At 42.4% G+C, this 24,623-nt stretch overlaps 1 protein-coding gene across 6 annotated transcripts in view; it reads right to left on the bottom strand.

Annotated features, from left to right (window-relative positions):
* snx13 (sorting nexin 13) overlaps positions 1–24,623 on the bottom strand; it is a 206,041-nt gene that overhangs the window by 164,315 nt on the left and 17,103 nt on the right. For 4 of the 6 annotated variants that reach the window (XR_009656790.1, XM_060942626.1, XM_060942627.1 and 1 more), the window contains exon 2: positions 18,616–18,711. The exons of 1 other annotated variant lie outside the window; for it this stretch is intronic. Coding sequence is in view for 4 of the 5 variants with exons in the window: in XM_060942626.1 (XP_060798609.1) it covers positions 18,616–18,711 (96 nt within the window). In the remaining variant the exon portion in view is untranslated. The remainder of the gene's footprint in view (positions 1–18,615; positions 18,712–24,623) is intronic. One more of the 6 variants, XM_060942624.1, reaches the window with a different exon arrangement.

Below are 24,623 nucleotides of genomic sequence, written 5' to 3'. Positions count from 1 at the left end.
CCAGTCATTTGTTACCTGGAATCCAAGAGAGCTAAGCTAATGAGATTTTATTCTCTCTCTCTCTCCTGTTAATCACAGCGACACTAGCCAATCGTGAGCATCAACACAACCTAACAACCTGTTTTTCCTCTCCCCCGTCTGTCCCTCCGAGTTAGACGTCAATCCTGAGCTCGAGACGCTGACCTCTTCTGCTCCTCAGACCTGCCTGATCCATCCTGATGCCCTATGTCTGGCTGGAGTCTCATCACATCGCTCCTGTGGAGGACGGCCCCATGCGGACGGTTAAAAGTCATACTTGGAGGACACTCTGGACTCTTACAGTAATGCTTTTATGGCTGAGGACTACAGTGGACCTGCTAACTTTAGGACTGCCGTTGTCATGAGCAATTTCGCACTCAAGTTTCCATTAATGAGTTTATAACATCAACGAAACTTTTAAAACTGTTAAATGTTAGAATCATGTTGTTCTCTGTTAATCACCCAAATGAGGATGGGTTCCCTTTTGAGTCTGGTTCCTTTCGAAGTTTCTTCCTCGTGTCGTCTGAGGGAGTTTTTCCTTTGCCAGCGTCGCCACAGGCTCGCTCATTGGGGATAGATTAGGGATAAAATTAGCTCATGTTTTAAGTCATTAAAATTCTGTAAAGCTGCTTTGCGACAATGTCTATTGTTCAAGGAGAACTGAAGTCATTTTCAGACTTTGTTTATTTCTTAATTAACGTGTTATTCAATTACGTTTTCGGTTTTAGTAACCTTATATCGTGACTCGTATTGGCAACTAATTGCAATTAAATATTATACTTATCGGCCTATTCGGTTTTTAGCCATGTTGAATTTAGTTCATTTGGTCCGGGGCAGGCGTCGCTTATCCGTGCGATCTTCACGAGACTTCGAAATGTGAAATGTCAGCATCGCCATTTTGAAAATTGTTTTCCAAACAAAATTTTGCACAAAAACGAGTTTAAATGATAATGACTACCTACTTTTTTTCAAACTTTCCTGATTGCTATCAAAACAAACAAAACTTCTGGCTTGATTACGTCAGCATTCGAAAGAGGCAAAGGCGCGCGTCTTTTGACAACGTTAGATGATGTTGGTCGCTTTGATTTCCGCTGTACGTTTTACTTCCGTCCTACGATGTCTCATACAGGTCTCGACGAATCTCGTTTACGGCCATTGCTTTGACGTATGGACTGATATTACAGAGCATATTTCAAACACTCATAACTTGCTATAGCAGCGACAAAATAGCGATTAGAAATGCATTCCTATATTTAATAAAATGAGAAATAGAATTGATTTTTTTAAAAATTTGCCTTTGGTTCTCGTTTAAAAGCGCTATAAAAATTGACTTGATATAAGCTCAAGTATGTGGAAGAGGGCAGATAGCGCTGTGTGTTACACTGCTTTGAGGTGCAGCATGAGCAGCAGCAGCTACAATCAAAGATGAGGTTGGTCTCAGAGGAAGCACGTGTTCATCTTCACCCTTAGTAGTTAACGGCGGGTGTATGATGAGGGAGAGAGGAACTGGCAGGTGACCAAATTGTGGAGAAAACAGAAGAGGCGGGGTTGGTTTAAGCCTGGGTGGTAACGTAGTACCGAACAGAGTTTCAACTTTCCAGTATAATCAAAGCTGGAAATATGATCAGCAATTAAAAAAAAAAAAAAAAAAAAAAAAAAAAAAACACACACACACCACCCGTGCTTGTCAAAGGTGTGTTTGTCAACAACGACACGATATCAAGGATGTAAGCCAGGATGGCTGAGAAAAGGGAAAGAAAAAAAAAAAAAGCCACAAATAGATAAATGTCACCTGCTAAACATGGTGCCATGTATGCAAACAGATTGTTTTACTGTGTACAACCCTGATTCCAAAAAAGTTGGGACAAAGTACAAATTGTAAATAAAAACGGAATGCAATAATTTACAAATCTCAAAAACTGATATTGTATTCACAATAGAACATAGACAACATATCAAATGTCGAAAGTGAGACATTTTGAAGTTTCATGCCAAATATTGGCTCATTTGAAATTTCATGACAGCAACACATCTCAAAAAAGTTGGGACAGGGGCAATAAGAGGCTGGAAAAGTTAAAGGTACAAAAAAGGAACAGCTGGAGGACCAAATTACAACTCATTAGGTCAATTGGCAATAGGTCATTAACATGACTGGGTATAAAAAGAGCATCCTGGAGTGGCAGCGGCTCTCAGAAGTAAAGATGGGAAGAGGATCACCAATCCCTCTAATTCTGCACCGACAAATAGTGGAGCAATATCAGAAAGGAGTTCGACAGTGTAAAATTGCAAAGAGTTTGAACATATCATCATCATCTACAGTGCATATCATCATCAAAAGATTCAGAGAACCTGGAAGAATCTCTGTGCGTAAGGGTCAAGGCCGGAAAACCATACTGGGTGCCCGTGATCTTCGGGCCCTTAGACGGCACTGCATCACATACAGGCATGCTTCTGTATTGGAAATCACAAAATGGGCTCAGGAATATTTCCAGAGAACATTATCTGTGAACACAATTCACCGTGCCATCCGCCGTTGCCAGCTAAAACTCTATAGTTCAAAGAAGAAGCCGTATCTAAACATGATCCAGAAGCGCAGACGTCTTCTCTGGGCCAAGGCTCATTTAAAATGGACTGTGGCAAAGTGGAAAACTGTTCTGTGGTCAGACGAATCAAAATTTGAAGTTCTTTATGGAAATCAGGGACGCTGTGTCATTCGGACTAAAGAGGAGAAGGACGACCCAAGTTATCAGCGCTCAGTTCAGAAGCCTGCATCTCTGATGGTATGGGGTTGCATTAGTGCGTGTGGCATGGGCAGCTTACACATCTGGAAAGACGCCATCAATGCTGAAAGGTATATCCAGGTTCTAGAGCAACATATGCTCCCATCCAGACGACGTCTCTTTCAGGGAAGACCCTGCATTTTCCAACATGACAATGCCAAACCACATACTGCATCAATTACAGCATCATGGCTGCGTAGAAGAAGGGTCCGGGTACTGAACTGGCCAGCCTGCAGTCCAGATCTTTCACCCATAGAAAACATTTGGCGCATCATAAAACGGAAGATACGACAAAAAAGACCTAAGACAGTTGAGCAACTAGAATCCTACATTAGACAAGAATGGGTTAACATTCCTATCCCTAAACTTGAGCAACTTGTCTCCTCAGTCCCCAGACGTTTACAGACTGTTGTAAAGAGAAAAGGGGATGTCTCACAGTGGTAAACATGGCCTTGTTCCAACTTTTTTGAGATGTGGTGTTGTCATGAAATTTAAAATCACCTAATTTTTCTCTTTAAATGATACATTTTCTCAGTTTAAACATTTGATATGTCATCTATGTTCTATTCTGAATAAAATATGGAATTTTGAAACTTCCACATCATTGCATTTTGTTTTTATTTAAAATTTGTACTTTGTCCCAACTTTTTTGGAATCGAGGTTGTAGAATCTTTCCCAAAGCTAAAACAAACACTAAAGCTGAATCTTCATTTTGAAGACAATTTGCTTGACGCGTTGTTCCTCGTCCTGGCAACGACAGCGCACAGACTACACCAAAAAAAAAAAAGGTGGGTTTTAGAGAGACTGCATTCACAGGTTTATCACTTGCGCTCGTTATGCCATTACGCTTTATCTTGAGACTCCGAGAGAAAAAGAGATGCAGGATCGACCCTGGTGGATTCCCCAGTTTCAGCTCCTCGTATCCCGCTGACATTTTTGCGCATTAGACTGAAATTCCCAAGCCATTGCACAATCCTCTCTATTCATCTCGCCTTCGGGGCCTCATACAAAAAACACTTCACAGGAGGCTTTATACCATAGAGCTTCTGAATTCTCAGCTCCGAGTGATCAGAAGGTGTTAATGAATTTTCTGTAACAGCAGCTGTAATTCAAACAACAGGGTTGCATTAATGCTGGATGCAATACATTACCATTCCTGTATTAACAAAATTACATTACATTAGTTTCCAGGCATTTAGCACACGCTTTTATCTCATCTTATCCAGAGCGACAGATAACATACCAGTAGGGGGTTAGGTCAGGCGCCTTGCTCAAGGGCACTTCAGCCATTCCTGCTGGTTCAGGGAGTCAAACCTGGACCAGCAACCTTTTGGTCCCAAAGCTGCTTTTCAAACCATTAGGCCAAACCTGGGCATTTTACGGCCCGCGGGCCGCATCCGGCCCTTTGGTTCATTCTGACCGGCCCGCGTAAGGTTAATGAGAAATTACAAAATAAACATATTTTCTAATTTTACCTCATGCATGGACTGAATGTGCATTGCTTTTATTTTGAAGTTGTGTTCAACAAAAACACAATGCGCGCGACATGAAATCCCACGAAACTTAATCCCGCGATAACTACTTCCGTAATTTGTCCAGACCAACCACAAACTTGTACGTCATCCTTCAAACGGTCCAGCCAATCACACAGTGTGACGTCACCAGCAGGCGCCGGAGCCCGAGCCGATCTGTAGATCTGATCCCTACACCGAATCAACGTTGTTGCGAGCAGGTCACATGAGGTGATTAGACTACAAATGTGGGCATCATTATTATAATATGATGTATCTTGTTTGATATTTGGAGTAGAAAGACAATATTGTGATGTCTTTACTGTGTTTTGGGGTGAATGTGACTGAAAAAAAAAAAAGGCACAAACGTTCACATTTTGTTAACCATTGTTTTGGGAAATTTGATTGAATAAATGACTTTTTTTTTGTAAGGCAACCTCGTTTTTTCCATACTCTTACCAGTCTTAGCAGCTCGTAAAAACAATGTTATTTACTGCTTTATATAAAGAAATACAATTAATATTACGCAGAATTTAGTTCAGCCTTTTGGTCCGGCCCTCCACCAAATTTTCTGTTTCTCATGTGGCTTCAGGGAAAAAAATAATTGCCCACCCCTGCGTTAGGCCGTGGCTTCCCCAACTTACCCAGCGACTTGTAGATTTTCCACGATACAAGACCATCACTAGATAACACACAACTGCTTCTCGGTGTGTAACGATGCACTCCGGTTACCAGTCCGCACCGATTTCATAATTCGATTCTCAGAATAGTAGGAACAAAATTATTATCTTTAAAATTATGACTGAAGACAAAACAAGGCGCATCTTTGTCTGTATAAACTAAACAGATTAAAAATGTCAGTTCATTATGAACTGACATTTAATATTGTACAGGTTTAAGATATCTTAAAGTGCCATTCCACCATTGGATGTATTCTTTGGCATAAAATACAATATATTTTATGACAACATGACTAGACAGAGAAATCTTTTAGCTTCAAAATGATATATCAAACACAATTTTTTGACAACGACAAGTATATTAATTTTGCAACCAAAGTCGCCTACCCTTTTAATTTCCGCGCGGTAGTGAAACGTGATGTCATCGGCAGGTTCCCCTTCTTGTGTACCACGTCACGTGTGATGTGGCACAGATTATCAGCAATGGTGGATAGAACACGATTGTCAGCTTCGGAAAAGAAGCGAAGGAAAATAGCAAGTGATGCCCAAAGGAGACGGTCGATGGTGAATATCGGCACAGCAATCGACAAGTGGAAATCGCGTTCTATCCGCCATTGCTGATAATCTGTGCCACGTCACACATGACGTGGTACACAAGAAGGGGAACCTGCCGATGACATCACGTTCCACTACCGCGCGGAAATTAAAAGGGTAGGTGACTTTGGTCGCAAAATTAATATACTTGTCGTTGTCAAAAAATTGTTTGATATATCATTTTGAAGCTAAAAGATTTCTCTGTCTAGTCATGTTGTCATAAAATATATTGTATTTTATGCCAAAAAAAATACATCCAATGGTGGAATGGCACTTTAAAGCTAGTCAGCCTTTCGATTTCACAAAATCGGTGAAATTTAGTTCCCTCTGAAATTTGGTCATTGTGATGTGTTTATTTCTGTAATCTCTCGGGGGGGGGAAAAAAAAAAAAAAAAAAAAGTCATTCTGTGGCTGGGAAGTTATTCAATTTGAATGGATTCCCGGGCAAATAATGTGCATGAAATTGCTCACTTCGTGCAGTCAAGCAGACAGAGGAAGTCCGTGTGCGCATGCGCAGGTTTACCTTTGAGCGTGCACTGACAGTTCCATCATTCTGTCGCTAAACGAACAGCTGATCACGCCGAGGTGCTCGCTGACCGCCGATATTTATTAGTTTGGTCCTGCGTTTCCTTTCCTTCGTATAGAACATCACGTCTTTTATTCTCGCATCCTCCATTTTTCTCTCCTGTTTCAAATTTGTATCCCACAATGCCTTGCATGAACGGGGAAAGCCCAACACGTGATACATGACGTAGTATCTTGAATTGAGTCACGGTGAAGCAGGAAGAAAAATAGCAGCGAATTCAGGACAACGTGGCCTTAAAGGAAAAGGCAACTTTTGTACAAAACCAGGTGTGTAATAGGAGAAAAACATATACGTAATCAATTCCGTTAATTATTTCCATTATATATCGAACATGAAAAAATATTTTTAACTTTGAAATCATGAATCGACACAGAGGAGCCGAAGTTGGAGGAGGCAGCCATTTTGAGATTGTGGGCAACTATAAACCAATCAGAATCTTTCGTTAATGCGCCTCCCTCTGATCTGTGACGTCACTGGGCCCATGAAAACAGTGTTTACAAGCAGATCACTGTGATTAGGAGTCCCGGCGGGTGGCTTGTATTCGATTCGTTTATATCCCGACCTTGTCAGCTGTCAGATTTATGTTCATGGACCCGGTAAGCTGGTAAATAATATTTATTTTTTTCTTTACCAAATTCTAACAGAAAACGAGAGCGCCCGAAAGGGAAAACCGAGCCGAGCCGCTTCACGCATGCGCAGTAGGCTTGGTAGGACAAATCCAAATAGGAGTCATTCAGGATTCAGCCATGTTTTTGCTCCGTGTTTTTACTCGACCAAAGTTATACAGTATTATGAGCTTTAAGTTGCATAAATAAAACCATTTGGTGAAACTTTGAAGAAGCGATTGTACTGGTTTTTTACCTTATTACCATGAAGCACTGAAGAGTTCTTTTCAGTGGTGGGCCGCATGACGTCACGCAGTAGATCAACATGGCAGAACGCATCTTCGCTGAGCTCAGCACAAGCCCATATTATTAAAAGTTAAAAGATACTGTTATGCGGTCTGTTCTTTCTCTATAAATTCCATGATCGATTACTTTATATATTTATCTATCTATTTGTGGTGATTTTGTACAAAAGTTGCCTTTTCCTTTAAATTCATTATTCTATTTATTAAAAAAAAAAAAAAAAAAAACAAATAAAATTGGAAGTCTGTGATTGGAATTCAGTAGCTTTTGGTCCACTAAACAAAAATAATTGGGTGTTGGGGAAAATTCTTTTTATGACCTAAATTTGAAAAATCTGAAAGGCAGTCTAGCTTTAAAAATAAGTGGGCAATTCTTCAGCAGAGGCACCAAAATTATGAAATTATTAAGATTGCCTTAACTCGTCAGCTCAGTAATATTACTGAAGTATGGAATCCAAGGCAACATGTATTGAAAACTATTTCTAAAAGAAAATAAATAAATAAATAAATAAATAAAAACCACCACCCCAGCTATAGCAACGTCACTTTAGAGAAATCTTGGTTTGAATTTTAAGAAATGAAAGTCCAGTTTTTTTCTGATGTAATTCCGTTATGGGCTTTTCTTTCCTCATAAAGATTTTGTGTTCAGAGTTAATCAATTTTTCTTTGCTTTTTTAGGGTCAAAGGATACCCCATACAGTGCGACATTTTTATTTAAATACCATCATCTTGAGTACTGCAACTTAAAAAAAAAAAAAGTTACCTCATTTTGCGGTGAATGTAATTCCGTTAGCGAAGAACTATCCAACTCGTCCTCCTACGAGTAGGCGTAATAGTGGCAGTGAGAGCCGTTTAGGGCACAAATACTTTAAAGCGCATATCACGTGTAAATTCAGGAGATGATCAATGTAATTCTCCTATTTTATATTAAACTTTGGTCAAATATCTGCAACACTCTGCATTCTCTGCAATTTTTTTACCTTGCCCAATTCCGGAAAAAATCAGTTGAAATCAAGCCATTTGAGGCGAATTGGTCCGCCTCTGAAAAAACTTGGCATTTGGATTTCCCGGGAAACATTGATTTTCGTGACGTCGTGTGCGGGACGCCTCCCTCTGAATCCTACATCAGCGCCGGTTTGTTTATGAGAAAACGACCTGGTGGTTTTCTGTAAATTTCTTCAACGTTATCACGAAATTATTAAAATGGCTAACAGATGTATCGTAGGAGGGTGCAGCAACACCAATCTTGATACGATTAGTGCTCATCGTTTCCCACATTGCGCTCAGGTGACAATTCTATATTTCAATGCAAAATCGCTAGCTGCTAAACTTGGTCTACACAGGCTGTGCACTGAAACCGTGCAAGCTCTCTGAACCTGCTGGCGCATCCGCAGGTGACGTCATGAATCTGGCTCCAGACTCCCTTGGGATTTTTCCAGACGCGTTTTATTTTTTTCTGCTGTAGACAGATGGCCTTGTGCAAAATTACCCTTCTGGATGAGTGTGTAAAAGGGACGTACCTTCATATAAAAAAAAACCCCGAATTTGGTCCAGGATATGCACTTTAATCTTAAGGGGTGTTCACACGGCAACTTTTACTCCGGTGTAGCACCGGGGCTGCCCCGGTAGAGCGTTCACACGGTACAAAGTTATACCGGTGTAGCCCCTGAAAGCTGCTTAAACCGGTGCAGATCTAACCCTGCTCAGGAGGTGGTTTAAGAAATTTACTCCGGAGTAAATGCTAGTTTGCGGGGCAGCACCGATATAAAATGGGACGTCTGAACGCTACAGGGGTAGACTCGCTACGCGTGAGGAGAGTTGATTACATACGGGCATTGCATAATTTGCATCCTGGTATTCTGCGCTTCCAAAATGGCAAATATCAACAAGAACAACAGAACTGCATGTCTTCCAGTGTTGCCAGATTGGGCGGTTTTAAGTGCATTTTGGCTGATCTGAACATATTTTGGGCTGGAAAACATCAGCTGTATCTGGCAACACTGGTGTCTTCATCCACGTTGTTTTCCCGGCGCTTGGTGATGCCATGACAACCGGGAAAAGGAAGTACATTTTCACGCATGCGCATATTTCATTTCCGCATTATTACCATCGTATAGCACGGTCACAAAAACTGCCGTGTGAACGCAAGTGGGGCTGCACCGGTGCTAACACGCTTCTCTCTAGTAAGCAGGTTTGTGACATGTGAACGCTCCACAAAATTTACACCGGTGTAAGATATATCGCAACAAAATAAATCGGTGCAGCATCAACGCAAATATGTGCCGTGTGAACACTCCTTTAGCACCAGTAGAGAAACAGTTTGCCTGCTATGTGAATTCTAAATGCTATTCTGTTAGCTATCATAGTAGCTCTGTATTATATTACATTTAAATAATTCTGCAACCAAAGAACTACCCAAATTCATAAATTTAACAATTTCTCCACAAAATTTAACCGAATAGACAAAAAATAGTCTCCGAAATGATCAGTTGAAACACAACAGGCTCCATGGCAGTGCCTGAAGAGTCATTTTATTTGGAAATGGAGCTCCAAAGTCGGCTAAACTGACCGTCTTCCACAACCTCTTTCCTAGGCAATGCTGAAGCACCTTTTTTTTTTTTCCAACGGCTATAACTTGGTTGTGTAACAATACAAGGTGCAATAAACAACTCCCAGGAAAAGTGAGGTACACTTTTGATATGCCAATGTTACCTGGCAGACTTTGCACTGAGCCTCATTTCCATTTAAATTTTTTTTTTTTTGCAGGAGTTCCACATAACTTTTTGATAACCGTAGTCGTTTTTGGTTCTGCGGGTTTCTCCTGTTTATAGAGCATCATCTAAATCTCACAGCACCACACACACATTTTTACTGATGTCTGATAACACATTCTTCATTATTTAATGGCAGTTAGCGAACAGATTTTAAGTGCATTACTGCCACCTTCTGGCAGTAGTAACACTACTTACTACTAGGTGGCGATAAAAACAAGGGAAAATATAGTTAAGGCAAGACAACAGTCGCTTATACGATCTGATTCATGATTTAACGACTATTTTAAAATATCACGACCCATCCCTAATCGAGGCATCGCTGTATTGTACTGAATTTGGATTTTGTGTAACGTCCCACTCCTCGTAACGACACCAATAAGTGGAGACGTTATTATTCTGAAGACAGACGCTCCAAGCTGACTGAGGAAAACCTAAAATCAGAGCAATTTGTTAGTTATTGTTCTTATCAGAGTGACTACACAGGACTTGCAGCTGTGTTACAGGGTCACAGGAAACACGCACAGCAAACAAATACCACAACCCCACAAGCCTCAAAGACATTTCTGTACAGGTCACATTTTTCCCATGAGAAGACAGACACGTGCATTACTATCGGTAGCTAGAACAGAACAGAACATCTTTATTGTAACATGTACAACGAAACTGGAGTGCAATCCTTATCAGTGCAAACTAATAAAAGGATTTAAATTAAGCTAAAATGTAAACTATATAAAAATTATAAAAAAGTTAAACTCACAGACGAGTAAACTCATCTCATCTCATTATCTCTAGCCGCTTTATCCTTCTACAGGGTCGCAGGCAAGCTGGAGCCTATCCCAGCTGACTACGGACGAAAGGCGGGGTACACCCTGGACAAGTCGCCAGGTCATCACAGGGCTGACACATAGACACAGACAACCATTCACACTCACATTCACACCTACGGTCAATTTAGAGTCACCAGTTAACCTAACCTGCATGTCTTTGGACTGTGGGGGAAACCGGAGCACCCGGAGGAAACCCACGCGGACACGGGGAGAACATGCAAACTCCACACAGAAAGGCCCTCGCCGGCCCCGGGGCTCGAACCCAGGACCTTCTTGCTGTGAGGCGACAGCGCTAACCACTACACCACCGTGCCACCCACGAGTAAACTAACATTTAAAAAAAAAAAAAAACACACACAGTGCTACATTCAACCGGAAACATTGCACAAACCCCTTACTGTACAGTATAAAAAGAGATGGACACTAATGCCGCTTTTCCACTACCAACGCGGCTGAGTCGAGCTGAGCGGGGCTGTTGGAGTTGCATTTCGACTACAACCGCGCTGAATCATGCTGGCTGGAAGTGGGTGGACCCATTGGGTGGAGTTAGCGAAAGTGGGTGGATGTCACGTGATGTCGTTAGGCGGCGCAAACAGTGACATCAGTGATCTTTTAAGCGGTAGTCTCACGACCCGGATAGTAAACAATAAACATGGAGTCGTTAGTGTTGCTGGTCTTGGTGCTGTGGCTTGTTGTCACCGACAACGCCAACAAATACTGTCAAGAGCGTATAGATGAGGCGAGGCGCATAAGGCTTCAGAAATTCTCGTAACTCGTAATTCTTCTGGGTTTACGGTGTTTACAGATCCCAGCGTGCTCGCGGGGCGTGTGGGGGCATGTGAGGACACTCCTCCTCACCAATCAGTGCACAGGGGAGTGTCTGCTCACGCCCCCAGCCTCACTCGGCTCGCTTTGGCTCGTTTCAGCCCCACTCCAAAACCGTGCGAGTTTTGGGAGCTGAGTAGGGCTGAAGCGAGCTGAGTCGTGCTGTTCTGAGGTAGTCGAAACGCGAGCCGTGTCGGGCTGAAGTGAGCTGAAAAAGGGTAGTGGAAAAGGGCCATAAGAGGCTGTCCACACGGCAACGGATTCAGGTGAATCTGATAAAATTGTTTATCGTTTCGGCCTGGCGTCCACACGGCACCGGCGTTTTGGGTGCCCCAAAACGATATTTTTTGAGAACGGGTTCCAGAGTGGAAAAATCTGGCAACGGCGCCGTTGCGAAGTCGTCTGGATGAGTAGAACGGATTTGTTTACGATGACGTCACAACCACATGACTAGAACAAGCAGCACTCTCACTGTTTTGTATGAACCACTGCATTGCATTCACTTTTGTATACAGCTTTTCTTTTAAATAAACAAGTAACTGAACCATTTCTTGAATTTCTTTTTTTTATTGGATAAGACTGCTTTTCAAAATGTTCACACACAATAAGAAAATTAAGTTATATAAAACTATGCACACTAATAAAACTAATTTGTACACACAGAAGGCACGATTTCCTTGCGTAGTCGCAGCCATCTTCTTGTTGTGTGTTTGTTCCCGAGTGCTTCACGCCGGGTAGAAGAAGGGGTTTATGCGCATGCGTCCTACTACTTCTATTGTTCTGGTGTCTCCGATGGGACCGTCTTACAGTGCACGTAGAGGTGTGGCATGTGTATTGCATCGTTTTCAGCAAGCGTTGCGTTGCCATATGTACCTGATATTTTACTGATCCGTTGCCCATGTGGACGCGATATTTTTTTTAAATTAAACCTCGTTGCCGTTGTCGTGTGGATGTAGCCTAAGATATCACAGGTAATGGCCCTTTTCCACTACCCTTTTTCAGCTCACTTCAGCTCGCTTCAGCCCGACACGGCTCGCGTTTCGACTACCAAAAACCAGCACGACTCAGCTCGCTTCAGCCCTGCTTAGCCCCTAAAACTCGCACGGTTTTGGAGTGGGGCTGAAGCGAGCCAAGCCGTGCCGAGTGAGGCTGGGGGCGTGAGCAGACACTCCCCTGTGCACTGATTGGTGAGGAGGAGTGTCCTCACATGCCCACACACGCCCCGCGAGCGCGCTGGGATCTGTAAACACCGCAAACCCAGAAGAATAATAATTACGAATTACGAGAATTTCTGAAGCCTTATGCGCCTCGCCTCATCTATACGCTCTTGCCAGTATCTGTTGGCGTTGTCGGTGACAACAAGCCACAGCACCAAGACCAGCAACACTAACGACTCCATGTCCTCCATGTTTATTGTTTACTCTCCGGGTCGTGAGACTACCGCTTAAAAGCTCACTGAATCAGTGACATACAGAGCATCGTGGACGAGTTCGCGGAGCGCAAGGCTCGTCGTATGCCCTTCAAATAATGCGCGCAGTAGGCTATTGATGTTTTATTATGAGCCATGTACAGTATGTCGCCTAATGTTTTTTTGTTTCTGAGTTACATGTTCGTTTGAAGGACTTAATGTACAAACTAACATAGTTGCACCCCGGAGTGTTGAAATTGGTAAACACAGTGCATTCAGTGAGGTTTGCACCGCCCTCCTTTTATTTCTGACTCTTCCTGTCACCGTTGCAACCTCTGAGCGCTCATTCGTATGCCCTTCAAATAATGCGCGCAGTATAGGCTATTGATGTTTTATTATGAGCCATGTACAGTATCCTAATGTTTTTTGTTTCTGAGTTACATGTTCGTTTGAAGGACTTGATGTACTAAATAACATAGTTGCACCCGGTAGTGTTGAAATTGGTAAACACCGCAGTTGCGGACATTTTGTAGCCTAAAATGATGTTATGATAAGCTTTAATAAAGGGCCCGGTCATTTGCCCCGCCCCCGGCCCGGCTCTGACTTGTTCCGCCACTGTCACTGATGTCACTGTTTGCGCTGCTTAACGACATCATGTGACGTCCACCCACTTTCGCTAACTCCACCCAATGTGTCCACCCACTTCCAGCCAGCGCGGTTCAGCGCGGTTGTAGTCGAAATGCAACTCCAACAGCCCCGCTCAGCTCGACTCAGCACGGCACGGCTCAGCCGCGTTTGTAGTGGAAAAGCGGCATTAGTGAACCCTGACCTGACGTGCTGAATTTAGAGCTCGTATGGCAGTTGGGTAGAAGCCGTTCTTGAGTCTATTTGTTCTAGCTTTGATGGCCCTATACCGTCTGCCTGACGGTAGTAGCTCAAACAGTAAAAAGAAGCCATTATCTCATGGCATGACAGAAAATCCATCAGCCCGTCCGTCCATTCAGCAGTTTATAGTGCATCGCTGATTAACTGTGTAATGTGTGTACCGATTAGACAGTACACACAGGTCACACTTACAGAGACTCCTCATAAGCTGATTACTTCCTCTGTGGACAATCAAGCCCTAACCTGCTTATCACATCTGTCACAAAACTGGTCACAGAAAGGGATGAGGGGAAGAAGGGGGGGGGGGGGGGGGGGGGGGGGGGGGGGGGGATAACCATCACATTTTTACACAAGACAAATATCAGACCCATATATTATTTACTAGCTGGGAGGTCCGTATCATGAAATACCGTGACCGAGGTCTTGAAGGTACTGTATTCAAGGCCGAGGTCACGGTATTTCACCATACGGACCGACCTTAAGCTGGTAAATAATATTTTTTTTCTTTACCAAATTCTGACAGAAAACGAGAGCGCCCGAAAGGGAAAACCGAGCCGAGCCGCCATGTTGAATCCTCATTCACGGCTGTAATGCAAATGGCTTCCTCCTCGGTATACAAGTGCACTTCCATGGCAGGAAAACTACATTTTGCCACCTATGTACTGTAGTCCCCTATTTATACAAAATTGAGTCAGTCAGTCATTCAGTTAGAGGTTTTTAGCTTTCTCCTGAAATGTTTTCTTTTATTTCTCCTTCCTCAGGGCAGTAAAACTCGCTTTCGGTGTGAACACTGTCGTTATCGCTATCCATGCTGTAAAATTAATGCTATTCTCCTGAGAAATGCTGGCAAAAATTTATAAGATTTTTGATAAAAATCTTATAAATGTTATAAAAAAAAAAGATAAAATATCTGCTGCTGTGAATGAGCGAGTCGCCAGAAGGTCCGTAACTGGGGTCCGTACCGTAGGATACGGACCTGCTCACCAGCCAATCAGAGCGCAGGATTTGATGGAAACCGGACCATGAAAAAATAAGATCCGATACTGACTTTTTCCATTTTAATTATCAAAAAAAAAAAAAAAAAAGTGTATATAAAGAGTGTTTCTGCAGTATTTTGGTTCTGCTCCTGATGTAGTTCAGATAGGAAATAATAGTCACTAAGCCACCCGAATAAAAGTAAAACACACACACACACACACACACACACACACACAGACTAGCACATTCTTACAACACGTACTGGAAAAATCCAGAACGTCAAGGACGTAGTCTCCCATCTGGCCTGCCATCAAACAGCCATGACGACCAAAACATCAAACAGAACTGAAATGTGACGATGTGAGAGAGGACCAACCTCCATGACAAACTGTTCACAACAGGAAACTCAACAAAGGATTACATTTTGTTCCCCGAGGGAAGATCGACCCAAAACCTCAATCAGAACCGAATTCGTATGATAAATGAGAGGAGATACAATTCTAGTCAGAAGAAAATGTGTTAAGTTGACCTAATTACTAATCTGTTAGCAAAAATTTGACAAAACAATGACCAAGTGTTCTCCAGAAGGTCGAGTTCTTTCAAATAAAACAATCAGAACTGAAATCCATTTGAGAACAGAGAGGAAGGAGACACGATTTAACTGAAAATAAACAAGTTGTTTACAACAGGAAAAATCAACAAACAAACGATTAAGTTTTGTTCCCTGAAAGAAGCTCCACCTAAAACATCGATCAGAACTGGAATCGGATGAGAACTGAGAGGAGATACAATTCTAATGAGAATCTCAGAATTTGTGAAGTCGGCCTAATTAGCAGCTCGTTAGCAAAAAAAAAAAAAAAGACAAAATGACCAATACCCCTTTTCCACCAAATCAGTTCCAGGGCTGGTTCACAACTCGTTCAGCTTGCGAGCCAGCTGAGAACCAGTTTGCTTTTCCATAGCTCGCGGTGCTAAGCGGAGCCACGTCAGTTACGTCGCTACATTTACATAAACCTTGGCGCGAATATCAAAGCAAAAACAACACGGAAGAAGAAGCAACAACAATAATAATAATGGATGACTTTGCGTTTGTACAGCTGCTACTTCTCGCCGCTTAAAAATGGCGACCTTTCGCGGTCTTATTGTTGTTGGTCTTAACAACTCCGCCCACCCACTGACGTAAGCAGTTCTTTCCTCTGGCCCAGCAGAGAGTTGGTGTTAGCCTGGAACCGGTTTTTCTGGCCCCAGAGCCAGTTCTTTGTCAGTGGAAACAGAAAACCCGGTTCCAAACTAAGCACTGGCCCCGAACCAGCCCTGGAACTGCTTTGGTGGAAAAGGGGCACGTGTGTTCTGCAGAAGGTCGAATTCTTTCAAATGAAACAATCAGAACTGAAATCCATTGAGAACCGAGAGACAGAGGAGACACAATTTAAATGGAAATAAACAAATCTGTAAATAAGTTGTTTACAACAGGAAAATCAACAAACAAACAATTAAGTTTTGTTCCTGAGAGAAGCTCCACCACCCAAGACATCGATCAGAACTGGAATCGGATGAGAACTGAGAGGAGATACAATTCTAATGAGAATCTCAGAATTTGCGAAGTCGACCTAATTAGCAGCTCATTAGCAAAAAACTGACAAAACAATGACCAAGTGTTCTGCAGAAGGTCGAGTTCTTTCAAATGAAACAATCAGAACTGAAATCCGTTGAGAACAGAGAGGGAGGAGACACGATTTAACTGAAAACAAACAGAGAAAAACAAACGAACGACCAAGTTTTATTCCTCGAGGGAAGATCGACCCAAAACATCGATCAGAACTGAAATCGTATGAGAAATGAGAGAGGAGATACAATTCTAGTGAGAGGCCTGGAAAATTCATTAATTTGGCCTAATTACTAACTCATCCAAGTTTTGTGCGGAGTGAAGAGTTCTTTCAAACAAAACAATCGGAACGGAAATCCGTGGCGAACTGACGGAGGAGATACAATTTAAAGGGGAACTGAAATCATCTTGAAACTTGCTTTATTTCTTAATTAACATGTTATTCAATTACGTTTTCAGTTTTGGTAACCTTATATCATGACTCTCATTGGCATATTATATTACACTTCCGGCCTTTTCGGTTTTTAGCCATGCTGAATGTAGTTCGTTTGGTCCACGCCAGGCGTCGTTTATCCGTGCGATCTTCACGAGACTTCAAACATGACGCATCAGTGCCGCCATTTTGAAGACTGTTTACACAGCGGCCAGGTCGCCATATCATTCCAATTTAGATTAATTTCGAGATTTGCCAGCTTCATCAGTGATGGAGATTATTCCATACCACTTTGAACCAACGTGGCGTAGAGAAGATTTGTCAAGATGACAGGATAAGGACGAGTCCGTCACGCTGGTATTTACGTCATTACTGTCGCACAATTAAAACGCGTCAGATCAGGCGACTGGTGGGTTTTCAAAATAATAAATACCGTATTTTCTGGACTATAGAGCGCACCTGTATATAAGCCGCATCCGCTCTATTTAAAAAAAAAAAAAATTAAAAAAAAAAAAAGATATACAAGCCGCACCGGGCTATAAGCCGCAGATATCTATGTTGAAAAATTAGATATTTACTGCATGTACAGAACAATTTTGTACTGTAAATGTATGTACCTGAACAGATTCCTTCCGAACAGTGCCTTTTAACATGGCAGCAACTTTGCTGATTAAAACGGAACAGAACCAAGAGAAAATAACCGGTATTTATTTACCTTCATTTCTCCTGTGTTTGAAACCACAAGTCACTTTAATCATCTTCGCTGGATTTGAAAATAATTACCAGTTAGTAATTTGTCGTGCGTGTTCTATCTGCTAAAGATCTGCTAATTCTTCTTTGCATTGATTTTCCGTCTATCTTATTTTTGATTCTACTTCCGGTTAGAGCGCCCCTAGCGGTGGAAGAAAAATCCACAGAATAGCCGCACCTTTGTATAAGCCGCATGGTTCAAAACCTAGGAAAAAAGTAGCGGCTTATAGTCCAGAAAATACGGTACATGCACATACTTTTGTGATACATATATTATACTGAGTGCATTTCACACAATCCTCACTAAGGTTTCGGACAGCACTACAAAATGGCGTCCACACTACACAGCGAATGATTTCGGACACGGAAAACTTCCGGCTTGATTACATCAGCATTCGAAAGACGGCGCGCGCGTCTTTTGACAACGTTGGCAGATGTCGGTCACTTTGATTTCCGCTGTACGTTTTACTTCCGTCCTACGATGTCTCGTACAGGTCTCAACAAATCTCGTTTACGGCCATTGCTTTGACGTATGGACTGATGTATTACAGAGCATATTTCAAACACTCAAGTTGGTATAGCAGCGACAAAATAGCGATCAGAAATGCATTCCGATATTTAATAAAATGAGAGAAATAGAATTTTGATGATCAAAAAAATTGCCTTCAGTTCCCCTTTAACTAAATTGTGGACGACGTACGGACGCCACGCCATGGCAACAGCTCATCGGCCTTATGGTCAGAGGAGCTAAAAAGTCAGTCGAGTGGATCTAATGCTGTCAGACCAAAATCAGTCCAATCCCGGTACTGTCAGGTTTTGATCTGCTTCTACTGAAGGAGGTTGAATTGACAAAAGTATGATGTAGGAACGTAGAGCTCTGCTGCCTCAGAGATTCTGCCTCACGGATCGATCCGAGAGCAAATAGGTCACTGATACACACAGCTGCTGAGAGATGTTCCTCCGTTTATTGTAGGACGAACATGAGTGTGTATATACATCTCCACATTCAAGAGTGCGTGGTAGCTTTATGATAATTTAACTGACAATACTCACGTGTCTTCTGTTCCAGTAGTAAAGAACCTTGGGATGTGGATGGGCACTAATCTCAACCTGCAGATCAAGAAGACTCGTCACGCTGCTTACCATCATCTCATGAACATGAGAAGAATGAGGAAATATTTTAATAATGATGCAGCACAAACATTAGTTCAAGCTTTAACAAAAGGCTGCATTGACTACTGCAATAGTACTTTATACAGTCTGCCTTTTATACATACTGCAAAACTGCAGAACTCTGCACAGCCAGACTGATCTGGAACATCTAACAGTTATTCCATGAAATTGAGTCGTACATGAGCTGATAGCCGATGAGGCGCATAGCACCGATTCAGCTATAAAGCTATAAGCCATGTACGATGAGATTGAGCGGAACAACTTTTATCCTATCCACACAGTCACTGGATTTAGAGAAAAACGGAGCATTTTTATTTTTTGCAAATTCAATATAAATAGAAACTTTACACAAAACATCTGACAAAATCGTTCCCGCTTAGTCGGACTTCTTAAAAACACATAGACGGCTGCACAAACTGACTTTCGTGGGTTTTTTTGTTTTTTTAAACAAAGTGCCGTCTTGCCGAGGTATAGACCCTTCCCACGTGACGTCACGACAAACGCGGCCGCCATTTTGGACATGAACTACCAGTAGTCTACCACAGCCAACAACGAGGAACGACGGCGAAGCATCGAAAGGAATATAGCCATCAAAGAAAGTTTTTACTTTCAGCAAGACTTCCATCATGCCATTATATTGTTGTGCACCTGGATGTAGTAACCATCAACACACAAGGCAAGATTTATCATTTTATTGGATCCCGACAGATGCTGACCGACGGAGAAGATGGATGGTCTCTAAAATATTGGCAAAATGATGTTTATTGACATAGCAATCGTGTGTAACGGGAAGCATTTGCATATCCGAAGTGTTGTGTTTACATCAAAGATAAAATAAACCGATACGACAACGACTGCTGCTGCCAGGTTGGGGACACAAACTAGTAGAAAGGAAGTGTGCCAACAGTGCCAACACACTTCCTTTGTGGTCGATTCTGCTTTAAGGTAAGATGCATTTAATTATTCGTCTGCTGTGGGTTTGGAATCGGTAGCCTGACCGATTCGTTCATGTTTGTGGTGCCATTTGTTTGTTGACGCGTGTTGAAATGGAAGATTGGTTGTTGACATGATTTCCAGTGATGCTTTGGTGCTGCTGTGGATCGGATGTGTTGAGTAGCCTGACTGTGGTATCATTGTTGACGCGAGGTTGTTTTTTGAACATGCCAATGCGGACACGATTTCCCCTGATGAGTTATGACTTCAGACGCGATGCGTGTGTGGAGGTGTGGAGTCCGCGTGATATGTGCGTAAGACAGGCTTCTCATGTGTTTGGAGATCCGCGCTCTGAGACAAGCGCAAGCACACACACACCCAAGGGAAAAAAAGGGACCCCCCGAAAATAATCGGCATAGTTTGAACACTGGGTTGGAGAAAGTAATGGCAAATAGTGAGTGCACAAACCATAGAAGGTAAACTGTACACAGCGCCAGGGCAGTGTGATGGTATGTCTACTTTTAGATTGTGTTAGCTTATCAATGAACACACTCGTCACTCAACGAGTTTCACGTCTTTACGACGGATACTTAAATGTGTGTTAGGTATTATTGTTGCAGTCTAAGCAGTCATTGTAGCAGCGAGATGAGCGAGAACCGAAAGGGTCTGTGCCATAAACCGTTATTTCTCAAAATGGCGATCGCGTTTACGAAGGTCACGTGAGTGAAAAGGGTCTATAGAATAGCTTTAGACATTTATGTAATGCCTCGGTCATAACCGGCTGTATGTGCTCCTACGGCCGGTCTACATGCAAAAAAACGCAAGGAGGGTGCGCGTGTGACGTGCTGATTTTCGAGCCGCAGACCGGCCGCAGAGGTTCTTTGTCATGTCAAACAAACTCTACGGGCGCTTACGGTTTTTTTCAGGTTGCAAGACAAACTTACGGCCAACGTGCGTCTTTCTCCACGAAAAAAAAACAAAACAAAACAAAAAAAAGCGCAGCGATTTGGGAAACGCCAAAAATCACATGGCCAAAAAAAATCGTACGTCCGGTTGTGACCTAGGCTTAATTCTTCTTTGGACATTTCAGTTACACCATTTTCAAACCTCTGAGCTTTTGAACTAATCTTAAAAAAATAATAATAATAAAATTTTTATGCTTAAAAGATGAAGAATGTAAACATTTTGTTTTTCTCTACTCATGGTATATTAGCTGACAGCCTAGTCGTAGTAGAGTAGCCAATCAGAGCACTTGAGTCCTCATACCCAGTCAATGTGGCTAGAATAATCCTCGTTATTCACACGACACGTTTTGTTCTCTTTGCACTGGCTGCTAATGAAATTTAGAACTGAATTTAAACTGGTTATGATCAATTTTAAAGCAATACACAGGCTTGCCCTGTGTGTGCGCGCGAGATATACAGTTGTGCTCATAAGTTTACATACCCTGGCAGAATCTATGATTCTTTGACCATTTTTCAGAGAATATGAATGAGAACACAAAACCATCTTTTCCACTCATGCTTGGTGGTTGGGTGAAACCATTTATTGTCAAACGACTGTGTTTTCTCTTTTTAAATCATAAGGACAACAGAAACTACCCAAATGACCCTGATCAAAAGTTCACATACCCTGGTGATTTTGGCCTGATAACGCGCACAAAAGGGTTTGATAGGGCTGTGCTCGTTTGCCATCAGTTGCTCATGATATCGTACCATATATATCGCGATATATCGAGTTAAACGACGTCTTTAATGTAGTGTAAGCAGAGGGCGCGAATACGTTTGGCGCCAAAATTATTCAATCAATGAGTCTCGAGACGAGGCCAGGGAGACATGGGGGACGTAATTAGCGGCTTGCAGCGTCTGTAGCAGAGCGCATTGAAGCAGAGCGCATGCCCTGAGTAACTGGAAGCGCCATTTGTAAATAAAAACGTTTTTGGTTGGAACAGGTTGCAAGCATGAATTTCCGTCGATTTCTGGCATGAAACATGCTTTAAATCAAGTGAAAATTGATGACAACCTGCTACAGAACCGGGAGATATGCATGAAATGTGTCATATATGGGATTTTTGATTTTCAAGTGAGTAAACGCTATCGTATCGTGCATGATCGAGTATCGTGAGCTGTGAGCACAGCCCTAGTTTGAATGGCTACTAAAGGTAACACCCTCACCTGTGATCTGTTTGCTTATAATCAGTGTGTGTGCATAAAAGCTGAGTGAGTTTCTGGGATCCAGACAGACTCTTGCATCTTTCATCCAGCCACTGACATTTCTGGATTCTGAGTCATGGGGAAAGCAAAAGAATTGTCAACGGATCTACGGGAAAAGGTAGTTGAACTGTATAAAACAGGAAAGGGATACAAAAAGATATCCACGGAATTGATAATGCCAGTCAGCAGTGTTCAAACTGATTAACAAATGGAAAATCAGGGGCTCTGTTAAAACCAAACCACGGTCAGGTAGACCAACAAAAATTTACGTCACACAGCACAGAGACGAGCCTCAAAACTTCTGGAACAAGGTACTTTGGAGTGATGAGACCAAAATTGAACTTTTTGGCCACAACCATAAACGTTACATTTGGAGAGGTGTCAACAAGGCCAATGATGAAAGGAAAACCATTCCTACTGTAAAGCACGGAGGTGGATCGCTGATGTTTTGGGGATGTGTGAGCTACAAAGGCACAGGAAACTTGGTCAAAGTTGAAGGAAAGATGAATGCAGCACGTTATCAGCAAATACTGGAGGCAAATTTGCACTCATCAGCCCAGAAGCTGCGCATGGGACGTACTTGGACGTTCCAACATGACAACGATCCAAAACACAAGGTCAAGTCGACCTGTCATTGGCTACAGCAGAACAAAGTGAAGGTTCTGGAGTGGCCATCTCAGTCTCCTGACCTCAATATCATATCATTGAGCCACTCTGGGGAGATCTCAAGCACGCAGTTCATGCAAGACAGCCCAGGAATTTACAGGAACTGGAGGCTTTTTGCCAAGAAGAATGGGCAGCTTTACCATCTGAGAAAATAAAGACCCTCGTCCACAACTACCACAAAAGACTTCAGGCTGTCACTCATGTTAGAGGCGGCGATACACGGTATTAAGAACTGGGGTATGTAAACTTTTGATCAGGGTCATTTGGATGTTTTTTGTCGTCATTATGATTTAAAAACAGAAAACACAGTTGTTTATCAATAAATGGCTTCACCCAACCACTAACCATGAGTGGGGAAAAAAAAAAAGTTTGTGTTATCATTCATATTCTCTGAAAAAAGATAGCCTAGTAAACTAGACCCACCTGCCTAGCGGCCAAAAATATTTTTGCCTAGCGAGTGGGTCTAGCCTCGCACCATATCAACAAAACACCCTGAGCATCAAATCGTGCCCGCCAATCACAACGCAAGGTTTTTGTTTGGATTCTTTGGGCGGGCTTTTGCAGGAGTGACAAGGCTGCGCGACACTGGAGAAAGCGCAACAGGAAAGATGGCTCCCGCTAGTGAACAGCGCGTGTTTGACTCCGCTTTGGAATCAGTTTTAGAAGAATTAGACTTGGAGTTTTCGTTGAAACATGAGCAGGAAGAGGCTCTCCGCTCATTCCTTTTCAAGAAGGACGTTTTCGCTGTTTTGCCGACCGGCTATGGCAAAAGTCTGATCTACCAGCTGGCTCCGCTCGTAGCCAAAAGGATGGGGCTAGTTTGTGCAGTACGAAGAATTAATAAACAGCTTTGAAACATTACTTTTTGATTGTTTCTTATTTTCCCGTTATTTTAAATTTAAGGGAAATTATTTCACCAAACACCACTATATAAAAACTCTCAAAAACAGTTTAAGCAAACCCTTGAAAAACACTTGGGGAAAAAAAATGAGTGTATGTGGTACAGACTCCAAACTTGTGGTCATTATCTCCAAACTTCTTAATATCTAGAACCTGTTTATTAATTAATACGCATTTTGAAAAATTATTTATTTCAAGGCCTCCCCCACTGCTTTCTGTCGCTCTGACTACGTCACAGTCACGCTGATTGGTCAGAGCGTTGGCCTATAGAGATCTTGCAGTCACGTGACCGGAAAGTACACAACCGCCATCGTGTCGGTCAAAAACACCGCTGAATACTGCTGCACTCGTGTACAGAATGGATCAATTTCAACCGACGGACTACACGGCTCATTTTTCTAATGAACAGATAACTAGATATGTCTAAAATAAACGATCTACAGATTTGTGACCCTTATGGCTTTCCGGACGGAGTTTTCATGACCGGATTTTGAACTGCCAGCAGAATACCCGGACGTGTATGATTACCTCATCAACTTTCCCTCGCTGTTCAGTGGTGAAGCACTGCATGCTTATAAATCTCTGGACAGTTTTCTTTACAGAAATTCAGGATTTGTCAGCGACTCAGATGTGGCATCTTGTAAACAAGAAAATGATCCTCACTGGATGGGTAAGTCACTTAAGTATTGAGTATAGCACTGACCAGCCGATTACAGAATAGAATAAGGTAATTCCAAATCGTCCGTGTTGTTTACATGGATCTGGCGTTGGAGAGGTAGAGGCTTGGCAGTGGAGATTTGAGTAGCTGTTTTCTGAGCTTAGTCAACAGGCCGGCTCTGCCTGTAGCCTCGCTTTTGCTTCCGCTCCCGGCGCCGCCTCCTTCGCTTTGCTTCCAATAACAATCCACGGAGACCCCGCTGGTCTCGCAATCTGGTCTCGTCCGGAATGTTGTGCATGCGATGGAAATCGCTACAAACCGTCATTTTCTGCTGGAAACCAATGTCCAGTAAGTCCATACGGTTGCAGTGGATATTGAAGTCCGGTACAGACGAACAACACGCAAAAATACACACAAAAAACAAAAACCGTGCACAGGTAGGGAGAGCTTGTAGCCACAGCCGTTGTAGTAGAATTGTATATAGTAAGGTTTTCCAGAAGAAAAGGTAGAAGTAGAAG

The sequence above is a fragment of the Neoarius graeffei genome, chromosome 16, assembly GCF_027579695.1.
Source record: "Neoarius graeffei isolate fNeoGra1 chromosome 16, fNeoGra1.pri, whole genome shotgun sequence".
Classification (NCBI taxonomy): Eukaryota; Metazoa; Chordata; class Actinopteri; order Siluriformes; family Ariidae; genus Neoarius; species Neoarius graeffei.
The sequence above is the reverse complement of the archived record's forward strand: the minus strand, read 5'-3'. Positions and strand labels throughout refer to the sequence as shown.